Here is a 22,345-nt window from a genome sequence, read left to right on the forward strand (position 1 = left end):
AGGCATGATAGTAGCAAACTATACCCTGTAAGATACGATTGTAGATTAGTAGATGCTATTGGTATTTCATATAATTTACATTACAAAGTAGATGTATCAAGTGTCAATCAAGGATCTATCCAATATATACAACTAGCCGGATGCGTACAGTAATAACAACAATAACAACAACAACATTCACATTCACAGTCAAATAAACAAAAAGATGCAAGGACTACATGCAAGCTGAGAAATAACCCCAAATGAATGGCAATAATAAGCAATATGACATGTCTAGCCCCCAGAAAGCAGCGCAGACAGACCCGATATGGCGCACTGTTGCTAATAAACTCCAAGTTCACCGCCAAGTCCCGGCGTTGCCCCTCGCAACCTCTTTACCCGCACGTTGTTTACTCCTCCACCTTCCATCCAGCCAACCCCAAGGATCGTCTCATGCGCTAAGTCGAGGCGAAGTGGATCAACATCTTGATACTCGATGACGGTTGCTGTTGGCAGCAAGGCGCCGTTGATTCTTCAAATTCCGCAGCTTGCCCATCTGAGTCTTCTATTTTTCTTCCACCCGGCCTATCCCCTTCCCCGCATTTTTGTTCTTTGTTGAGATTGAAGGGTTTACTTGACCACCTCCCTTTTTTGACCGCGTTGTTGTTCTATTCTGCGTTTGTTTGCACAGATCCCGTGAGTTCGAACTGCAACTACCCGTTCCCCTCCACAGGTGTTCATGCACTTCATCTGCTAACAAGATGTACCTAGTTGCTGGTCAAAGAGGATAGCGATGGCTGCGAGTACATCTGGCCCCAAGATCTTTGACGATGCGAACCGATCCCCTACCAAACAGTCCATGTTCCGGGCCATGATGTCGTCTAAAACCCATAAACGGAATCAATCAGCCGACGATGCCGCCGCCGCGCGACCTATGCCGAGATGCAAGCCAATCGAGAGCATCCCTTTCCAGTTTACCGAGGAGCCTGGTTTCATTGCTGGCTACCACCCACTCAGTGAGATTGTCCCCAATCGTGATGCGGGCGACCACGGAGTGGCCGCGCCAAAGATGGGCGGCAAGGAAAGCAAAGGTGCCCTTCATAAGAAGACCAAGAGCGCTGTCTCGTTGAAGTCTCTCAGAAATTATATGGAGCGGAGGGATGGTAAATCGGAGGAGCCACTTGAGCAGAATGACCTGTCGCCCAAAAAGGCCAAATCATCTAATAGTCTCTCGGCCATCCTCAAGAGGTCCCAGCGGGGAAGGAAGGATGGCTCGAAACAGAGTCGCGACAAGGAAAACCGCAGCCCGACCGACCTGATTGATAACATGCCATCCCCAGTCTGGTCACAGGACTCGGCCTCGGTTCGCAAAGAGGCTATTGGCCGATCGAGGCCGAACTCTACTGCCGACCTGAGGCGAACCGTAGAGGACGAGGTCTCTCTCTATATGCCCAAGGGTTACGGGCCAAGCCAGCAACGCAACTTCTGCGACTACTCCCAACCCTCCCTCGCCAAACCGACTGACCATAAGCCTCGTCCGAAGTCAGAGATTCTTACAGGAAACCGAAAGGTGAAGGATATTCTTGGGTTGCAGCGCGCACCTTCGGGAGAAAGCGACCCCATTGGGCAAGGCGGTAGTGCCTCTTTTAAGAGCAGGGGGCCACCGAGTCCACGAAAGATATCCCCGTCTACCATGCCAAAAGAAGAGCCCAAGCGTATTTCCCGTGTACAGGCTGCTATCTCTGCATTCAATGCAAAGGGGCGAGATGCTGAAGTGCATCAGCATCTGAACTCCAAGGACCTCGAAAGCGAGTTCGAGAAGCTGCTGGTTTGTTGGCCGGACTATATACAACCGATTTGAATATCAAGGCTAACCTACCGTTAGGATGCAAGGAACATCCCTCATAACATGAGAGATAAAATGCGCTCACTTGATACTAATATCAAGGCTGATTTTATCCAGAAAGATCGGACAGAGAATATCACTCCTCCCAGCGCGGGCAACGATAGCCGTCGAGGACGCGGCAAAGAATCCAAGGAAGACTCCCAATCTCAGGATCGTAAAGGCTCTCGATCACGATCTAGGAGCCGCGGCTTCTCCTTTAAAGGCCCCTCGTCGCCTGGCAAAAAGTTGCGAAGGGATAGTGGAGCATCAAGCCGGATGCGGCCAAGGTCTGTGGATCTTTCTCAGCCTGTTGGTGTCTACACCACCCTGTCCGCCAATGCCTCAACAGCATCACTTGCTGATGCGGCCGCTGTCGATACCGCAGCGGATCCTTCCGACTTTGTGCATTACCTGAGAGAGATCCAAAAGCCCGAGATGGTTGAGGTGGGAAAGATGCACAAACTGCGTCTTCTCCTACGTAACGAAACCGTCCAATGGGTCAATGACTTTATCACTGAAGGGGGAATGGATGAGATTGTGCAGCTTCTCTACCGCATTATGAAGATGACCTGGCGGTATGTACCCTGTCTCCCTCTTTTTAACCAGTGGCTAACCCGTCTACAGTGAGGATCACGAAGACACCCTTCTGCACCAGGCATTGCTCTGTCTGAAGGCTCTTTGCACTACATCTGCGGCCCTAGCACACCTCACTGCCATCGAGGATGAACTTTTCCCCGCTCTGCTGCATATGCTCTTTGACGAGGAAAAGAAGGGTCCCAGTGAGTTCACCACTCGGGGTATCATTGCAAACCTGCTGTTTACGCAGCTCTCCACTGCTCCTGTTGGTGAACTGGGAGCCAAGCGCGCTAGGCAGATTCTTTCTTATCTGAGGGACCCAGCGCCACCAGTGGACAACCAGCCACTGACTTTCATTGCGAATATTTACCAGTCGCGACCATATAGAGTGTGGTGTAAGGAGATTACCAACGTGACCAAGGAGGTCTTCTGGATTTTCCTTCATCACCTAAATGTGATTCCCCTCCCCAAGTCGGAAGACCTTTTCGGCGAAAAGATACCAGTAGACACTCGTCCTTATAACGAGCGTCACTTCCCAGTCCCTCGTCCTCCTGTTCCAGCTGCCCCATACGTTGGAGGTGTTGAATGGGATGCGACCAACTATCTTGCAGCACATCTCGATCTTGTAAACGGCCTCGTTGCCATGCTGCCTACCACTGACGAGCGAAACCAACTTCGTGATGAGCTTCGTGCCTCTGGTTTTGAGAAAGTCATGGGTGGTAGTCTGCGTACTTGCAAGGAGAAGTTCTATTCTTCTGTGCATGATTGCCTGCGAACCTGGGTCGCAGCTGCAGCCGATGATGGCTGGCCATATACCTTTGTACGCGAAGGCCCGCCCCGAGGTGGCGAACCTGGCTCACCCACCAAATCACCCAAGAAGGTTGCGCCTGGTAGTCCTAGAAAAGGCCTGGTCGATGAGCGGCCGCCCAGGCTGGAGCTTGCTCTAGACTTCGCGGACAACCGCCCAGCTGCTGGCCCGCTTACCCCGTCGAGTGACCTGCGCAGCTGGCTTTAAGAACCGGGTGCGCAATTCCCCGGTTCCATTTAACGAATTTCCCATTCCTCTCTTGTCTTTATTTTCTATCCTTTTCTTTGGGTTTCATACGATCATGACTCGGCGTTAGGGCTGGTCCTCAAGCAGCCCCACCCCAACTTATTTTGTTGGTGTTTTTTTGTTTACTTGACCTTTGGAGTTTACTGGTCGTCTGTCATTTCTGACAGGCCTTGGCATTCTTGGTGTTATTGGCATGTTGACTGCATTTCCTTGTCCAGAGAAGTCCTGCGGACATGATGTAATGAAGCCATATTTGGCACAGGCGAAGGAGCAAAAAGCGAGAAAGAGACAGACTGTTGATGTTTCCTGTCTCTTTCTCCTTCTCTCCATGGTACAGCGACGCCTGTTCTTCCGACAGGATTTCTTCACGACAAATGATGAACAGATATGAGGATTAAATGAATCGACAGTAGTTTTCTTATTGAATTTTGGAGTTTTCTGGCAGACTGCAGGTGCAAGTAGGGAATCTAGTTGAATATTTTACAGAATATATTGATGTCAGACATAAATATGACTCGACTACGAGCTCTCCTCAGACGCTGTATTATCCTTCTGATCCTTTCTCGGGCCAGGAGGTGGTGCACTGGAGAATACAGTCTGTAGACCAGCAAAGAAGCTTTTCCGAATCTAGAAATAATGTTAGTCAAGACACAAATGAGCATAATTTCCAGAGAGATATCTTACCGCATGGAATGCAGTATCATCCGACTCCCACTCCATAAATAGCACCGCATAGATAATGACAACTACGTATCATAAAAAGTCAGCATCTTTCCTCGAAATCCAACCCCATTATCCACCGCAAGTGTATAAGCAATTCGCAATCCACAAATTTCCAACCCTAACCCCATCTCAAGAGAAAACTCACATCCAATAACAACCCACTGTCCCAACAAAACAGCCTTCGTAAACTTCGGCCGGGCATACTTGAGCGCCGCGCGCCGCCGGTACTTGCGCTCAAGCCGGAACTGGTGTTTCGGAGACAGCTTGGACATATCCGGAGGCCATTGGCGCTTTGGCTGGTACTGGCTGTAATAGACATCTTCGAACGAGGGCGGGGAGGAGTCGGGTTTATTTGCGGCGAGGCGGAAGGGTGAGGGGTCTTTGGTTGGTGGTGATGCTGTGAAGGCTGTGAACGGGGTGGTGGTGAAGAGGCGGGTGGTGCTGGGGCTCTGTTGGCGCGGGTTCCCTGTTAGTTTTTTGCTTGAGGTTTGGGCTTGGAGATATGCTCGAGAGGCATTCTAATTATATGCTCCTGCTTGGCGAGGGGTCGGGTCGCGTACAAGGTGCCATGATGGCCGGGTGAGTTGGAGCTTGCAGGCTGAGGCGCTTGTCAATGTGCTTGGGGGTGATGCGCGCGCTGATGAGGCGGCGGTTAGGGCGCGTCGGATCATGGGTATTTATCTGCTTGGTTTGGTTGTCTGTTTGGCTTTCGGCTCGGTTGGAGGTATATTGGCTGGTGATTCTTGGGAATATGGATCGTGAATCACTGAGCGATGTCTGGTAGGTAGTTTTGGGTTATAATATACAATCCTGCCACTTATATCATGTACTCCCCTGATAGCTCAGCTGGAAGAGCGCAAGACTGTAATTGTCCTGTTCTGCAAAGAACCTGTCATCTTGAGGTCCCTGGTTCGATCCCGGGTCAGGGGATTTTTTTTTTTATTATTTTCCCAAACTCCATTTGTATAGATCGTATGGAGTATGTATGCGCTATCTGATTTCTGCGAGGTTTCTCTCCAACGTTCCTTTTTTTTTTCCCGGATAACCAGCTGTCTGATTGTATAGAACTGACTTCTCATATCCGCGACTATAGTCCGTGGCCAACTCTTCAATGTCACAACCCACGTCCCGCCTCGGTCTGTTGGCTAATATATATAGAACTGTTAGATATGTATCCTCTCACTGCTGATACGATGTATTTGACTTCACCGGTAAATAGTTACTTCTCTACTCCGTACTATTGCTGCGAAACCGTTGGCCACGGCTGCGCTATCGGGCTAGCTAGTCCGTATGAACAAACCATGGTATAGCAAGCATACTATATAGGCTCCAAGGACCAGCATGGTGGAACTCATATTCTAACATCCCAATGTCTTTTATCGTTGGGAATCAATTCTAAACCTTCTACGCTTTCTATTCTATTCACCTATTACAAGTGCATCTTCTCATACTTACTCCGCCCTTATGGCCATTCATTCTGCTTGGTCCTTGCATTTCGGTAAATATAATATTCGCCGAGTCGTTGCTTGTCGTATATGGACGAATACAAATTATAGCTCTAAGCTATGAATATGTACGTGGATCTCTATGGGGGTTCATGGCTTCATGGCTTCATGGCTTCACGGGCTTCACGGGCTTCACGGGCTTCACGGGCTTCACGGGCTTCACGGGCTGCACGGGCTGGACGGGCTTCACGGGCTTCACGGGCTGCACGGGCTGCACGGGCATGAGCTTGGTAGGTTTGATTGAATGGAGCATTTGGAATGGAATGGTTGTAATGGACTTTTGCGCTCCTTTGCCTCTATATTCATGTATGAATTAAACGAAATCTTTCAAGTACAAAATCAAGTGCCGCCTGGGCAGTGGGAATTTCGCCTCTCCAACAACCTAATGTGATTTCTCCTCCGAATAAGAGACATCAGGAATATGGTCAGTGTTTCAATCTCATGATCTACCATACATTTTCTTCGGATTTGAACTTTGATCATATCCGGGTCATCGGATTTAGCCCCAGAGAGTTCGCTATATAGGTCCTTACCAGCAACTAGCTTGTAGAGCGTAGATCCTAGGGCAAATATATCGGACGCTTTAGTATTAGGAAGTTTAGTCTCGTAGCAAGCAGAGCGATGCCTTTTCGTAGCCAAGTGATATCTATACAACCCACATTTGGATGGCAGAATCCCCAAAGACAACAAAAATATGGCGCGCACCATACCAATTCAAATAGATGGGAAGCCAACAAGACCCGAGGGAACAATCATGAACAATTCATAGACAATCATGCGCCTTCAAACAAATGATGATCTCCCACAGATGACAGCGGACATACCACCGCCGATCAATTGAAGCTTGGACGAAAAGGTTAGTGGCTCCCCCACCAAGCACGGCCCCATATTTGAGGTTTCAACTCGTATGAAGACTGCTTATTATGTAGGTCAATGCCCATTAACAACCGACGAAGTACCATGGCCCATTCTTTGAAGGAAATTGGGCACCTCGACGGGGTGAAAGGTAATATCCAAGGCATGAAATTGGTGTCAAAGTTGCGGGGGAGACATACTCTGCCATGCCCCAAGGCCTCGTGTTCCACCAGGAAACACGGGCCATCGCTGCACTAACCCGTATACGGGCGACTAAGGGCTGCAGAAGACGGGATAGACGAATCGGCCAATATGCGGGACATTTCCCTTATCGCCAGGTCGACTGATCAGGGAGGGCCGTCCAATCTTCCTACCGCACCCAAGGCAAACATCATTTATTTCAATCCAACAATGGCTGCCAGTGAGTTCTCATTAGAAGATTGGTGCGTAGGCATTGTATTGACGACTAATGTGCGATCCACAGACAATATGTCCCTGTCGCGCGACGAGTTTCCCCCGCGCATCGACCTCCTCAAGTTGATGGCTCAAAACCCGCTTCCTCTGCTCGCCCCTGGAATGGTAGATCCGGCTTCAATGGCAGATTATGAACCAACCAAGCAAACTCAACTTGTATTGGATAATCTGAACACCGCGCTGGCTAGGAATGATGCGGGGGCGCTGGAAGACTGCTTCTGGAAGGACCAGGCATATTGGAGGGATCAGCTAGCACTGACATACCACCTGCGGACATTCAAATCACCTGGCATAATTGCTGCCAGTCTTCTGGAGACTAACAAGCTGAGGGCCATCAAGGGAGATATAACGGTCGATGGCGGGGCCATATTTATCCAAGCGACGCCAGTTCTTGTGAGCATGACCTGTGGAGATAGAGCTGGGTGAATGGTAGCTGACTTTTTGTGCACAGCAATTCATTGACTGCGGAATTGCCTTTCAAACCAGCTCACCGGCCGCCACTTGCAAAGGAAGGGTGATACTCTTGCCGGTCAAGGGCGCCAACGAGATAATCGAGTGGAAGATTTGGGTTCTCAGCACCATTCTCAAAGATCTGGATATACAGAAAGAGAATGAGACCTTGCTTCATTCTCTCGGAAGACAATTTGGTGGGATTGAGAGCTTTGAGACTGAAGTCTTCATAATTGGAGGTGGAAATTCGTAAGAGGACGAAAAAGCCTCGAACAATATCCATGCTAACCTGCCACTGGATGATAAAGAGCTATCGCCCTTGCGGCGCGCCTTAAAGCATTGGGAGTCGAGAGTGTCATGGCCGAGCGCAATGTCCACGCAGGGGACAACTGGGCTCTCCGCTATGATAGCATGCGTTTCCATGTCCCCACTTCACTCTGTCACTTGCCCTATATGGGTAAGTTGCTCATGCCTTGATATCCGAGTGAGCGACTGATAGAAATCTGGAAACCAGACTATGACCAGAAGCTCCTTACCCCCCATCGTCTTTTGAAAGAGGATCTGGCTTCCCAGGTACGACAATATGTCAAGGCTTTCAATCTCAACATAATCACCTCGGCACAGATCCAATGGACAGAGTATGATCCATCGACTAAGCGGTGGATAGTCAAGTTCCAGACTCCTGCTGGTCAACGTAAAGCAATATCTAAACACGTTGTCTTGGCCACAGGTATTGCATCCCAAAAAGTGAATATACCATCGATAGCAGATTCCTACCTGTACAAAGGTACCAGCATTCATTCGGAGCAATACAAGAATGCCGAGCAAGTGAAGGAGAAAGGGGCGAAGGTGGGTGAAGCTCCGATGCGAAAAGAACCGAGATTGACCGTATTACTTCCACTCCAGTCAGTCATAATCATTGGCTCCGCCAATACAGCCTTCGACATTCTCGAAGATTGCCACGCTGCAGGACTCCAAGTGACAATGAACGTGCGTTCGCCAACATACATAGTCCCAGTGGACTACGTCGACAACCCAGCCAGCCTAGGCGCCTATGATGCCAGCGTTGAGCTCGCGGATAACTGTTTTATGACAATCCCGACAGTCATAGATGCCCAATTCGCCCGCAACTTGTTTTCGCATTTCGCATCACAGGAGCCAGATCGCTACAAAGCTCTGGCAGCAGCTGGATTCCCCGTCCTAGACAGCAATAACCCAGAATGTGCTTTGATGCAAAATTTAATCGAGCGTGCTGGTGGACACTATGTCGATGTGGGCGGTACCAAGCTGTTGGAAGAAGGCAAGGCTGGTATCAAAGCTAATGTTGAGCCTGTTGCATACACGGCGACTGGCCTGCGGTTCTCGGATGGCAGCCATGTTGAGGCGGATGCTGTCATCTGGTGTACGGGATTTGTTGATAAAAACGTGCGCGAAACTGCCGCTGAGATCCTAGGAGGCTCTCCAGGTCAGGCTCCCAACGGTGCCGAGGATGACAAGAATAGCGTGGACGGCGAGGCCGATAGTAAGCAGAAGCTTGGGCCTCGCCAGATTGCTGCTCGCATCGACGCCACATGGGGTGTTGATTCCGAGGGCGAGATACGTGGCTTATGGAAGAGGCAGTCACGCCTTCATGGCTTTTGGGTGATGGGTGGCTATACACAGCAACACCGGTGGCACTCGAGGACATTGGCGCTTCAACTCAAAGCTGATTTGGAGGGTATTTTGCCGCCAGCTTATCTAGATACACCGACCTTGACCAATGAGTGGGTATAGCTTTATTTTCGACAAGTAATTGAGTCTTCCAAGGTTGTAATTAAGTTAAAGTGGACAACTCGGGTATAAGCCAGGTCGGATGGCTTTGGTTCATAATGCTCAAATATGCTAATCAACCAATCACATCCCCTGATAGCTCAGCTGGAAGAGCGCAAGACTGTAATTGCCCGTTCTGTGAAAGGAACTTGTTATCTTGAGGTCCCTGGTTCGATCCCGGGTCAGGGGATTATTTTTTATATCTTTCCAATATTTCTGAGTGTTTTCTTTTTTAATCCTTTGAAACAGTCAAGAAGTTCACTCTAGACTCAAGACTTCCACGGTGTACAGTACATATATTGTAGTGGGGTTGTGGGCCGTACTTGCATTGCAGGTATATGTATGCACGGGATCTCCATAATGATGCCTCGGTTCTTATTCTATCGCAGTACACATGTCAAAGGTTATAAGTTCCTACCATCGAGCTAGCTAAATCATGTCGTTCTCAATGACAGAGGCCACAAACGCGGCCGACTATTTTTGTAGTTTTAAGGTACAACACATGTCCGTCTGTGTTATTCGCAATATATATCTCTACATCCCTATCTAGAGCTTTTAGCCACCACTTGTAGTCGAGCCCAAGCTGCTTCAATATGGCTTGGAACATCCACATGAGCAATGAAACCACGTCCCCGAGGACCATAACCATCTTTATCATCCCTCAACCTGGGTATCTCGCCCATGATCAGCTCCAAAAAACGACTTTGCGACCACAACTCTGACGGCGGCGACATGTCTGAATACTCAATGACTCCGCCACGAGACAATTGCACCTGCGGCACAAATACCGGACAACTAATAACTGAGACTGGAGGTTGGGCACCTTCATAAGTCTTCTCAAACGATGCCCTGGTCCTGAGCATCATCGTGGGGTCTTGAATGATAATGCAAGTGGCTGGTGCCCGAAAGCCCGCTTCATCGAGGACTTTGCGAGAAAATGAAGCATTCTGTCCACAATTTGTTGATAGGGGTTCAAGGAGAATCTGACATCCTTCCTTGGTAATGAGAGATCGATCGAAGAACTCGTCTAGAATTCGTTCGAGGACTTTGGCCTCAGGGAGACCTTGGATCTCATCGGCAATCCGCGAAAAGGCGGGATGAGATTTCACTGCATCGTAAAGGAGCTTGGTCGAGTGCCCGATGCCCCCGCACAGTACGAGAGCTTTGGTAAGAGATGGTGGTCTTTGCTGAAGAACCTTGAAAAGAACCTCGGCACTGTGGAGAACGGCTGAGGCGCATATGACAATGCAGTCGACAGGGGATATGGTGGAGAGATTTTGTACTTGATTGTCGCTGAGGAATTCAGACAACAGATTGATATCCGCGACCGTATAGGAATTTGCGGTCATTGTGTTGGATCGGAGTAGTGTTAGGGAGGAATCACACCAGAGAGGCAAATTTTGTGGGTAGCACAAAAATACAAAAAAAATCCCCTGACCCGGGATCGAACCAGGGACCTCAAGATGACAGGTTCTTTGCAGAACAGGAAAATTACAGTCTTGCGCTCTTCCAGCTGAGCTATCAGGGGATGTGATTAGAATAAACTTTCCTTTCTTGATATATGAGGACAAAAATGTTAAAAATCATTAACCTTGCCATTCCGAGTTAATTGTGGATACATATCGTTATACTCGGTATTCAAAGTGAGATACCAATAGAGAAATAATTTTTGTGCAAACAACACCTGAAAAATATCGATATTATGCACCATTTTATGTCGGGCCGATCTACTTACCATGACGTCGCAAAACCTTCGCATGTGATATCTGATTTCACATGCCCCACGATCCACCAGTCGGAGATCCCGTGACTGCCACGGATCAACAATGATGCGGCCAAATGGACCTCGGCACTTTCCCAGAATGCGACAACGGCCAGTAACGGCAGTCGTCCAAAGGGGAAATACCACCGACTCCACGGGCCTGATTTATAAATCAAGGCTTCCCCGGATATTTGGATTTATTATCCTCGCTTTCGCCCTATTTTTAATCCTCATACCTCTCCCATACCTCCATAACAGACTGAAGTCATGTCTAACGGTAAGTGCTGTGGATGTAACAGCCATGGGCATGTATTCAACAGAATACTTTGTGCCTAGTGGCTTGTTCCAAGTTATAATCGAAATAAAATCAGCAAGCTAACTTCTATCTATAGCCCAGCAACGTCTGAACCAGGTTTCCTCCCACTTCGGCCCTGGCGGCAAGAAGGGAGCCGCCGCTATCATCGAGAAGCACCCCGATGACATTGTCGTGACATGTGCCCTCCGCACCGCCTTCACCAAGGGTGGTAAGGGTGGCTTCAAGGATACCGCTGGTGCTGATCTGCTTGCCGGTGTCTTCAAGGCTCTTCTGAACAAGAGCGGCGTTGACCCTAGCGTCGTTCAGGACATTGCTGTGGGCTCCGTCCTCGCCCCCGGTGGTGGTGCTACCGAGTTCCGTGCTGCCGCTCTCGTGGCCGGCTTCCCCGCGAGCACCGCCGTGAAGAGCTTGAACCGTCAATGCTCTAGCGGTCTCCAGGCTATCGCTGATATTGCCAACGCCATTCAGGCTGGTATGATCGATGTCGGCATTGGTGCCGGTGTTGAGAGCATGTCCTCTCAGTACGGGTATGCTTCAAGCCCTGGCATTCCATCATTCGATACTATGGCTAACAAGTTGACACAGACCGGGTGCCGTGACCGAGTTCTCCGACCTCCTCGAGAGCCACCCCGAGGCCGCAAACTGCAAGGTCCCCATGGGTGTCCTGTCCGAGAACATGGCCAAGGACCGTGGCGTCACCCGCGCTTCCCAAGACGCTTTCGCCGCCCACTCATACCAAAAGGCCCTTGCCGCCCAGAAGGCTGGTCTCTTCAACGAGGAGATCGCGCCCCTGGACGTGAAGTGGACCGACCCCAAGACTGGCGAGGAGAAGACCATTACCGTGAAGGCCGACGACGGCGTCCGCGAGGGTATCACCGCCGAGTCATTGGGCAAGATCAAGCCCGCCTTTTCCAAGGACGGCTCCATCCACGCTGGTAATGCCTCCCAGATCTCCGACGGTGCTGCCGCCGTCCTCCTTATGAAGCGGTCCACCGCCGAGCGTCTGGGCCAGAAGATCATCGGCAAGTACGTCGCTGCCAGCGTCGTCGGCGTCAAGCCCCTGCTCATGGGAATCGGCCCCTGGGCGGCTATCCCCATTGCACTGGAGAAGGCCGGCATCACCAAGGATGATGTCGACATTTACGAGATCAACGAGGCCTTCGCTTCCCAGTGTGTCTGGTGTATTAATGAGCTCGGCATTCCTTCTGAGAAGATTAACCCCAAGGGTGGTGCTATTGCTTTCGGCCATCCTCTTGGCTGCACTGGTGCTCGCCAGGTCAGCACATTGCTTACTGAGCTCAAGCGCACAAACCGGAAGATCGGTGTCACCAGCATGTGCATCGGTACCGGTATGGGTATGGCCGCCGTCTGGGTGTCGGAGTAAGCAAAACTTGAGTTTCGGTTGTATATTTGCACAGCGATTTGGCTTTTAGCCCTTTTTTTCTTTTTCGGATACACAGATTTCTCGTTATGTATTGTATACTTCGAATACCAAAAGATTGGACCAGCATATATGCTATACATTTGGTAATAATATCGCTGTAGATTCCTTACTGGTTCAATACCTACGGCAGTCTTTAGCCGTCAGTAAGCCATATCAGATCTTGCCTGCAGTATGGCTTGCACCTGAATAAATCAATCTCACGTCAATTCAGAGGTTATACTCGGAAAGTCCTCTATACGGTTTATGCTTTTGCCTTTATATACATCCGAAAAGATACGTGAAGAGATATTTGAAAAAGCTACAAAGCGACTACCAAAAATATACATAGAGACTGCCGTAGCCTAACGTTGTATGTATATACATTTGGCTGAAAGTAGGCTATCAGCGGAATTGCTTAAAAGCATCAGTGACGCTCATTCCCTGCGCAACGGCCTCAATGGCCTTCTCATCCATGGTAGTGAGTTTAGGCATGAGCTCGAGCACATGCCCGAGCAGCTCGCGAGGAATAGCCACAACTCCTTCCAAGGGGTCACAGAAGATGATATCTCCCTAAATGCGTTCTAATGATTAGATCCTGCACTCTATCATCAAGCAATCGAATAGCACACAGGAACTAGAACTCACAGGAGAAACAGTAACACCCCCAATTGAGATGGGCACATCACGAGCACCAGCCTTGGCCTCGGCATTGGTGCCAACAGTAGAAGTAGCATGAGCCCAGATCTACCACCATGCGAAAATCAATCAGTAACGCTACCAACAAACCTATGGGAGATCAACGACAAACCGGAAGTCCAGTGGCTTTCAATTCCCTCAAATCTCTGATACGGCCACCCACAACCGTGGCTTTGATCCCGAGGGCTTTCATCCGGGTCGCCATGATCCCGCCCGTCACAGCGCAGTACTGGCCCTCAGGCTGCTCGATGACAACGATAGATCCGGCACCGGAGGGATCCGAATCTTGAAATGCGCCGACGTGATCTACCCAGTGCTTACCCGGCGGGAAGCCGTGCTTCTGGGGATTTTCAGTTGCGATTGCTGGCGGGCTGGCGTCTTTGGCCAGAAATTTGAATGTTGTGGCCGGAGCCGCAATCTTGGGCATTGTTTCATTCCGCCCTGTCGTGGGCGAGAATGGCACTGGTTGATAGATGTAAGTGGGGTTATTGGAGATATAGTTAGAGGCTTTGCCGATGGCTTACCTAGATCTGCGAGGTAGCCTGCTCGTGCTGTGCTGCCCTCGGGTGTCTTTTGCAGCTTGATGAGGGCGTCTGATACCTGGGAAATTAGGATGTTAGATGCATCGCCTGACGATTTATGGAAAGAAACGCTGGCATACATCGCAGGGCGAGTAGTTCTCAGTCAATGTCGCAAGTTGCTCGTTTAGCGTAGCCATTTTGTTCAGATGCGGGGTTCACAGTAGGAAGGGGAATTTGTTTGGAATATGTATAGACGTTAGACTGTACAAAGCAGAGGTTAGACAAGAAGTAATAGAGAAATGTGATGAGCTAAAGGTTCATATTCGCTGATCGAACCACATGTCCGTAGGTCCGGATATCGGATGAATACTACATCATCGGAGATTTATACTCGGAGCGTGTAAAGGTACGTTTCACAAGCCTATGTATTGCTTAGTCTTGAGATATTGAGAGAGCAGTAACAATCAAATTCTCTATTTTCTATATCTTATATACAAATTGATCAATTATGTCTGGATAATTATGTTCTTCACAAGCGGCGGTCATAGCCGAGGTGATTGATAACAGTAACCTGCAGGAAACATGGGGTATCAAGGAACAATATACATGTCATATGTACAGAAACAGAACAAAATTAGATTTATTAGTACTGTAACTACAGGGTCTCGGGTTTCCATTGCGATATTTGTTGGAATTATTCATGCATATCCATAGTTATGTCGTTTATGTCTGTTCATTTGTATAGAATGTGCCTTGTCATCTTTTTCTATATACACTATTCTAAGCTATACAGATTGACTAGGCGGATAACACTGAAAAGTGTATGTAGGCACCTACAAAATGAATTATGCACAAACCCAGCCAGACACTATATAAGCTGCGCGTGGAGGCAATGATGTGCGGGAAAGTGTGGGGGAAAGACTATTGGTCATCAAAATACCAATGACATACATAACTAGTCCTCGAGAGAGAGAATCGAATAATTCCGACTCTCAATGGCCAGAGACAGTTCCTATATCTCTTTAACACACAAATTCCAACAAGGAACCCCATCAATGGCACAAAAACCCACGTATACCGATCAACAGCTGGAGTTATACTTGAACCGAATCAGATACTCCCATTCCGCCCAATCCGAGGGCAATCTTCTTCAACATCTCCGCCAGGATATCGAGAATGACGCACTTTCTGCGCTGGGTGAGCTGCAAAGGCGACATCTCACTGCCATCCCATGGGGCAATTCAGCGCTGCATTACTCGCAGCATCATACTATATCTCTGAACCCGGAATGTCTCTTTGAGAAGATGGTGGAGCGCCGGCTGGATGGATATTGCATGGAGAACACCGGGATCTTCTTTATTGTCTTGCGGTCCCTGGGGTATCTTGTTTACGCCACTGGAGGTAGAGTCAGTCATGCGGCGGCGAAGGGAGTGGATGATGGATTATATCTGCCATTGTAAGTTCTCCGACGGTTTAGCATTCCGAGTATTCCCAGTAGAGCTGACACTATTGATCCGAAGTGGACATATGGTTCTGATTGTGATCATCGCAGGGGAGAAGTACATGGTATGGTATGAAGGTCTACTGTAGTGTATGAACTATGCTAACGGATATGGATAGGTTGATGTCGGCTTTGGAAACAATTGTGCCACTGCTCCACTATTACTTCAAGAAGGTGCTACTGCTACGGCTATCGCACCATCTGAGATGCGTATTGTCAGAGAAAGCATTGCTGAGTTCACAAACTCTAGCCAAAAGATCTGGATTTACCAAACAAGATACAACCCTGAGAGCAAGTGGTTGCCACAGATCTGCTTTTCCGATATGGAGTTTCTACCACAGGATTTCAGCGTCATGAACTTCGAATCCAGCCAGAGCCGAACAAGCTGGTTCACCCAGATCTTTGTCTGCATGCGAATGCTTTTGGGCCCAAGCGGCACAGAGATCGTAGGTCAGTGCATCATGTCGGGTAAAGAAGTCAAGATGAGATTGCGCGGGCAAACGGAGATCTTGCAGGTGCTGGAGACCGAAGAGGACCGCGTCGAGGCACTGGCCAAGTATTTCGATATGCATCTCCGTGAGAGTGAGATCCAAGGTATTCGGGGAATGACCTCGGAGCTCAAGTAGACTGAGCGGACTACTAGGAAACCCAAGAGAACAAATGATATGGTACAACGACGTTTCTAGAGAAATTGCAGTGGATATGTATGATCATGGGGTAAGGAAGGCGCAGACATTGAACGTAAAGGAAAAGAGGTTGCATTTTGAAACTAGTAGATCCGATTCTCGATCTATGTCTCGGGTCAGCGTTTCTGCACGGAGTTTGGAACCAAAGGGACAGGGGATCTGTTATTCGTACCTTCCAAGGGTTGCTGACTTCAAATCCAGTGGGTGCTTGGTGGTTGCTGGACTGCCCACGGAATGAGCCTGTGATGCGCAGGTCTCTCTCCATCACTATTGTTGGTTGCTATTAGTCTCATATGATTTTCCTAGGCGCTTTTGGGTCGGCCGATAGTCTCATAATCACTCACTTTGCTGTGAAATTGTTAGCTAATGTGCCTCTAAGTCCCGACCGCAGCCGACGAGAATGAAACACTTACTCTATCCCACAGGTCCCGGTTCCAGCGCGCCTTCTTGCCATCGTTGGCAAAACGCTTGACATAGTGGAGACCGTAGCCAGTCACACCAAACATCTGTAGCGATTGGTGAGCTATAGTCTCGGCAGGCATTGACCAATGGTACGTACGGTCATGATAATCCCATAGGGAATCAGAGCCTCAAAAGGGACACCCATGGTGTGCGGTTGTATGGGTATGTAGATAATCGGAAAGAGCTATCAAAATAGAATCAGGAGTCACAAAGCCTCTCACGGACTGAGGAGAGTAGATCGATCGCGGAGAGTGTGGAGGGGAGCGTCTCTTCCTACAGCGACGGGCTTGAGGTCTCCCCCGCCCGAAGTGGTTTAGCCTGGGCTGACTCAGCACGTTGCAACGACACTCACAGGACAAGGGGCGTGAAGGCCGCTGCAAATCGCATTCGATTGTAAAAGAGACAGGCCCCGGTGTATGGACTGCCAGTTGACGCGTCTGGTACGCTTTTAAATCAAATATTGCACTGGTTTCTTTTGGGGTAAGTTTTCTCTGTTTTGCGACGCGCTTGCGATGCCTAGCCACTCCAGCCGCAGACTGACACCTCTTGTTTGTTTAGCTTCAACTTTGCGCCTGAAAACTTTAAGCGTCAATCCCGATCGATACTTGTGTTCGCAAATATCTTCGGTACCACTCTAGCCAGCCTCGAACCCGCTTTTGATCCAGATGCACCCCCGGATCAGCGCCGACGTCAGCGGGGTGCTTCGATCAGTCTAAGCTTCTTTCACAAAAAATATACCCCAGTTAGCCTCAGCGCATACAATAAGCACTACTGTGCTCAACCTGGCGGTGGCGGTAACTTTCACTATGGCGGCGACGGTGCCGCCAGCGAACGATGAATCGGGCAAACTTGACCCGCCTGTGGACCCGGCCGATAGCGATCTAGATGCGGAGGGAGAAGAAGAGACTGACTTGTATGAAATGGATCAACGGCTTCAAGATGCCGTCCACCGAGCATACACTGGAGAAGTTGATGAGGATGGCCCGGATGAAACTGCGGATGGAAAGAACGGCAGCATCAAGTTGAACGGGGAAGATGATGATGACAATGATGGGGCTGAACCTGTTGGAGCTGTCAAGCTACCCGACGATGACGCGGGTTCTGAAGAAGACTATGCGGAGTCTGAGACAGCCGATGCAGATGCCGACCCCGGGTTTGAGGCAAATGAACGTGACGCGTCAGAACCAGAATCAAGCGACCACGAATCAGAAGCCGAAGACTGGGAAGCTGAGAGCAATGGTCGCGAGGACGTCGAGACTGATATTCGCAGTGGTTCAAACTGCTTGTAAGTGGAAGGACTCGCCGCACTGGGCGCATAATCAGATGTACTAACGGACCAATAGGGTTTGCAGTCAAGACGAGGAACACGATCCAAGCGAAGATTTTGAGGAATGGCTCACTTGTGTTGTTTGTGGTGATCACTGTACGTTACGCTGCTTGCCCTGCCCTTTACCTGTTTATTTTGAATCATCACTGACTCGATACCCCAACAGCCCATCGGCAATGCGCTCGGGAACAAGAAGCATTTGATGAAACGGATGGTACGCAAAACACATGCTCTTCGATCTCTGCTTTATCCCGCTCCGATGTTTTACACGCACTAACATCAACACAGGCCCGTGGAGGTGTCCCAGCTGTGTTCAAAACAATTTAGAGCCTGACCCGATAATAAATACAACGACAGAAACCACACTCGGAGCCTCGGCCCTTCCCAAAGAGCTTCTGCCTGCGCACGCTGGCACACACGACGAGGGATTCCATTCTATCTTCAACACAGGCGTTGACGACGAGATGCTCAATAGCTCGCGATCGCTTCGAAAGCGAAAGGCCTCATCAATCGAGGCCGAAGAACACATACCTGTGCTTCGAAAGAGACTTCGACAAACATCTTTCCGCTCCGATAACCCAATTTTGAATGATGCGGCCTTGGAGGGGGATGCGATTGCTGATGGTGATGTCCAATCTCCTGCTCGGACACGTTCTGTACGCGTGAGACGAACTCGCGCAGTGGACCGAGAGCACTGCCGCGTGGTAACTAGGCAGTTTGGAAAATTGATTATTGGGTTCCGGCTGGACGAGGCAAAAATGTCCAAAATAACAGGCACTCAAATCCGACCGCAACGCAAGAAGAAGAGAGCACCAAAGCCGCCACCTGTGGCCCCAGAACCCCAGGCACATTTCGTTCCCCTTCCCCCAATATCCTATAACTCCATGACTCTGTTTGACCGTGAGACAGACGACGCCAAATCAAAACCATACGGAGGCATACTGTCTGAAAGCGAACAAGATACATCCAGGACACTTCCCACACAATTCGATCGCGACAGATTCGAACAGGCGCGTCTGAAAGCCGAAGATGAATGGCAACAGAAAGTGAAGGAAGCAGAACTCAGCGGCGAGGCCACAGCACATGCATCACAAAAGGTTTCCGGTCCTCCTTCCAAGATCAAGTCTATCAACTTTGGTGGCTATGAAATCGAAACCTGGTATGCAGCGCCTTACCCGGAGGAATACAGCCGTAACCGTGTTCTGTACATTTGCGAGTTCTGTCTCAAGTACATGAACTCGGACTTCGTCGCCTGGCGCCATAAACTTAAGTGTCCTGCGAAGCACCCCCCCGGTGATGAGATTTATCGAGATCAATCGATCTCAATCTTCGAAGTTGATGGGCGCAAGAACCCAGTGTACTGTCAAAATCTGTGCCTTCTTGCGAAACTTTTCCTAGGCTCCAAGACTCTTTACTACGACGTTGAGCCATTCTTATTCTATGTCATGACTGAGTATGACGATTTGGGCTGCCATTTCGTTGGCTACTTCAGTAAAGAAAAACGTCCAAGCTCAGCGAATAACGTTTCCTGCATTCTTACTCTGCCTATCCATCAACGCAAAGGCTACGGAAACCTCCTTATCGACTTCTCATACCTCCTTACTCGCATCGAAGGCAAAAATGGATCGCCCGAGAAGCCTCTCTCCGACATGGGTCTGGTGTCGTACCGAAACTATTGGCGATTGATTTTGTCATACCAACTTCGTGATTTGAAGACGCCTGTCAGCATTGCAGATCTGTCTGATCGCACAGGAATGACGGCAGATGATATCGTATCCGCCCTGGAGGGACTTCGAGCTCTCGTGCGGGATCCCATCACCAAGACGTACGCCATCCGTCTCGATCACAAATATTACAACGAGGTCATCAGTGGCTGGGAAAACAAGGGCTACGTCCAGCTCAATCCAGATGCGCTGCTCTGGACACCTTACATTATGGGTCGTAGTAATCAGTCTCATTTCGATCGTGCTCCCATTCATACCGTCGCCCCTCGAGAGGACCCGGACGAAGATGAAGATGAGACCGAGGCAAGAGCGACCGACTATGAGCGCAATATTCGAATGATGAATGCGTCGGTTGGAAACACTCTCGCAAACTCCGCTGGACCGCCTTCCACATTGGCTTTGCGGCCTAATGCTAATGGCTCCCACCATTCTGCGTTCAACCCCGAACCACCTGCAATCCCCAACCCCGCCGCTGGAATCCCACCCTCCCGGTTCGAACTTTGGCCTCCTGTGCCTCCTGCAGCACCCCCTAAACGCAGACCTGGCCGCCCATCTGGTAGCACCAAAATCAATAGCATGTCAATGACACCCACGGCTGCCCGTAATGGCGGTCGCGGCACACCTCGGCGACCCTCCGGGCTGGCAATGGTCACCCCCGGAGGCAGCACTCGTCGTGGGAGAAGCTCTATTCTCACGGACTCTCCCGCAGCTGAAGCAACATCTACCCAGGCGAATGGTCATGGAACGGAACAGAGCGGAGTTGTCGAGGAAGAAACTGTCGTTGATGAGAATGCCAAGGACACGGCTCCTGTACTCGAAGAAGGTACCGAAAAAGAACCGGAGCATGTTAATGGAAATGCTGCTCCCAAGGAACCTGTCAAGACGAATGGCATTGATGCTACCGAGCCGTCCAATGACGATACGGAAGCACCTAGTACCCCCGAGAAAACTAACTCCATCTCGCGGTCGCCTGGAACAGCAGTCTCCCGCCGATCCAGCGATAACCCCAAGACACCGCGATCAGTCCGGAAGGCTTTGGTCGAGAAAATCCACGTTATGGTTCCCGCCGAGCTAGAGTCTGCTTCCAAAGGTGAGGGCCAAAAGGCCATGCCCACTACCAATGGCACCGACGCAGATTCAGACGCAGATGCAGAAGCAGATATTGACGCCGAGTACGAAGTGGATGGGGATGTCGTGATGCAGACATGATAATCTTGAAGCTGACGATTCGTGGTTTTTTTTGCCTGCAAAGCAAGTTACGCATGTGGATAGGGCGTTTGTTCTAACGAAATTTCCGATTCCCTTATTTCTCCCTTCTCTTTTTTTTTCACGTGTTTCCGGGAACTGCATTGTCCTACCGTTCGATTTAATATTTTTTTTCCTCCATTTCTTTTCTTGTTCAAAGGCTACGTTATGTTAAGTGGGTGTCCGGGGACGAAATGAGTGTCATGCGGCACTCTTCGGTCCTCTCTGGCTCATTTACTAGTCCATTTTCGAGGGATTTCATCCAGCACGGAGCAGGGTGTCTGGAGTTTTTTTGCTTGGGTGTTTCTTTTCTACTTTCTATCTAGCTGCGATGAATGAGTACAGTGTGTGATTAGCATGTCTCATGTCAATGTATCAAATACTGGGTAGCTCTTTGCTCTAGTGTACATACGGAGTAGATGTGCCTGGCACATGATATATCCAAGAATAAGAGTCCTGTCGCAGGAATGCTGGTTGAAAATTTTCGAATAGGAAGGACCTGTAGTAAATGCCGAAATTGGAGGAAGAAGATTAACAAAATATTTTTGATAGCCTCGATAATATCTTGTAGCCAATTGTATGTAGTCCCAGACCCCCTCTATATACGAGGGACGAGGCATAACGCTGTGGCTGATGTGCGGGTTCCCGGCGTGGTTACACTGCAGAATCTAGTTATCGAGTATCCCACCACGGGAGGATTTCAGGCCATACCGGTGAACGGTGGGACCAATACAGAGCGCAGGTAATAACCAATTAACTACTAGTAGTAGCATCTTGAAGGATATATTCAAAAGATAAAGAGGAATACAAGATAACTATCTCAGTGCAATAATATAGTAAGTAATAAGTATAGTCCCGACAAAGCACCGATCGACAAAAGATCGGCGGCCACGGCGCCAACACGGACCGGACAGCTGTCAGGGAGGGAACACAACCATGGAACCACCGCCCAACCACCACGGAACCATCGCAGGGCCAACATTTAAGCATAAACACAGTAGCGCCTAACCACTGGATCCCAATGGAGAATGCCGCTGTCAGATATATTACCTGTTCACTGTGAGGTTCTTCGTCTGTCTGCGTGAATCTGGAATTTTTCCCCTTCTCCCGTCTCCGTACAGTTACCGTCTTGAGTACTCCGTATGTATGTTGTAGTTGGTTGGTTAGTGCTCCATCGCGGCACCCCCCCCCTCCCTTCTTCCCTTTCCCTCACGGCACACTCCGTACCTCGTGTTGTTGAAGTACCGAACAGGGGTTCGTTGCTACTTGGTCTTTTTTGTGGATTGGATCTCCACGGGTCCCGTTTTGAGCTTCTTTTCGTCCTTTTATTAACCGGAGTCTGTAAGTTAACTAGCTTGGATCCCGACACTGA

The 22,345-nt window shown here is 49.5% G+C and overlaps 9 protein-coding genes across 9 annotated transcripts; 5 read left to right on the forward strand and 4 right to left on the reverse strand.

The window, feature by feature from the left end:
• Window positions 1–772: 772 nt before the first annotated feature.
• Window positions 773–3,455, forward strand: LCP9604111_3757 (uncharacterized protein; the record flags this gene model as incomplete). The annotated part of the gene is made up of 3 exons (XM_039071380.1): window positions 773–1,807; window positions 1,865–2,439; window positions 2,489–3,455. The coding sequence occupies 3 exons, from the start codon at window positions 773–775 to the stop codon at window positions 3,453–3,455; spliced, it is 2,577 nt and encodes an 858-aa protein (XP_038930420.1).
• Window positions 3,456–4,013: 558 nt separating this feature from the next.
• LCP9604111_3758 (uncharacterized protein) lies at window positions 4,014–4,888 on the reverse strand (the record flags this gene model as incomplete). Its single annotated transcript, XM_039071381.1, has 4 exons — window positions 4,014–4,121; window positions 4,179–4,240; window positions 4,363–4,666; window positions 4,778–4,888. 4 exons carry the CDS (start codon window positions 4,886–4,888, stop codon window positions 4,014–4,016), a joined length of 585 nt encoding a protein of 194 aa, XP_038930421.1.
• Window positions 4,889–6,889: 2,001 nt separating this feature from the next.
• Window positions 6,890–9,274, forward strand: LCP9604111_3759 (uncharacterized protein; the record flags this gene model as incomplete). Its single annotated transcript, XM_039071382.1, has 6 exons — window positions 6,890–6,998; window positions 7,062–7,444; window positions 7,503–7,750; window positions 7,810–7,958; window positions 8,016–8,350; window positions 8,408–9,274. 6 exons carry the CDS (start codon window positions 6,890–6,892, stop codon window positions 9,272–9,274), a joined length of 2,091 nt encoding a protein of 696 aa, XP_038930422.1.
• A 578-nt stretch (window positions 9,275–9,852) lies between these two features.
• On the reverse strand, window positions 9,853–10,659 carry LCP9604111_3760 (YdcF family protein; the record flags this gene model as incomplete). Its single annotated transcript, XM_039071384.1, has 1 exon — window positions 9,853–10,659. The coding sequence occupies one exon, from the start codon at window positions 10,657–10,659 to the stop codon at window positions 9,853–9,855; it is 807 nt and encodes a 268-aa protein (XP_038930423.1).
• Window positions 10,660–11,339: 680 nt separating this feature from the next.
• LCP9604111_3761 (3-ketoacyl-coA thiolase peroxisomal A precursor) lies at window positions 11,340–12,772 on the forward strand (the record flags this gene model as incomplete). The annotated part of the gene is made up of 3 exons (XM_039071385.1): window positions 11,340–11,349; window positions 11,465–11,915; window positions 11,974–12,772. 3 exons carry the CDS (start codon window positions 11,340–11,342, stop codon window positions 12,770–12,772), a joined length of 1,260 nt encoding a protein of 419 aa, XP_038930424.1.
• A 441-nt stretch (window positions 12,773–13,213) lies between these two features.
• LCP9604111_3762 (RraA family protein) lies at window positions 13,214–14,225 on the reverse strand (the record flags this gene model as incomplete). The annotated part of the gene is made up of 5 exons (XM_039071386.1): window positions 13,214–13,381; window positions 13,457–13,555; window positions 13,620–13,969; window positions 14,032–14,107; window positions 14,169–14,225. The coding sequence occupies 5 exons, from the start codon at window positions 14,223–14,225 to the stop codon at window positions 13,214–13,216; spliced, it is 750 nt and encodes a 249-aa protein (XP_038930425.1).
• Window positions 14,226–15,083: 858 nt separating this feature from the next.
• Window positions 15,084–16,155, forward strand: LCP9604111_3763 (arylamine N-acetyltransferase family protein; the record flags this gene model as incomplete). The annotated part of the gene is made up of 3 exons (XM_039071387.1): window positions 15,084–15,484; window positions 15,549–15,594; window positions 15,649–16,155. 3 exons carry the CDS (start codon window positions 15,084–15,086, stop codon window positions 16,153–16,155), a joined length of 954 nt encoding a protein of 317 aa, XP_038930426.1.
• A 143-nt stretch (window positions 16,156–16,298) lies between these two features.
• LCP9604111_3764 (NADH dehydrogenase [ubiquinone] 1 alpha subcomplex subunit 1) lies at window positions 16,299–16,822 on the reverse strand (the record flags this gene model as incomplete). Its single annotated transcript, XM_039071388.1, has 4 exons — window positions 16,299–16,319; window positions 16,388–16,482; window positions 16,625–16,721; window positions 16,775–16,822. The coding sequence occupies 4 exons, from the start codon at window positions 16,820–16,822 to the stop codon at window positions 16,299–16,301; spliced, it is 261 nt and encodes an 86-aa protein (XP_038930427.1).
• A 661-nt stretch (window positions 16,823–17,483) lies between these two features.
• On the forward strand, window positions 17,484–20,937 carry LCP9604111_3765 (uncharacterized protein; the record flags this gene model as incomplete). Its single annotated transcript, XM_039071389.1, has 4 exons — window positions 17,484–17,962; window positions 18,021–18,100; window positions 18,171–18,218; window positions 18,293–20,937. 4 exons carry the CDS (start codon window positions 17,484–17,486, stop codon window positions 20,935–20,937), a joined length of 3,252 nt encoding a protein of 1,083 aa, XP_038930428.1.
• Window positions 20,938–22,345: the final 1,408 nt, after the last annotated feature.

This window comes from Penicillium roqueforti (assembly GCF_015533775.1).
Source record: "Penicillium roqueforti strain LCP96 04111 chromosome Unknown scaffold_06, whole genome shotgun sequence".
NCBI lineage: Eukaryota > Fungi > Ascomycota > Eurotiomycetes > Eurotiales > Aspergillaceae > Penicillium > Penicillium roqueforti.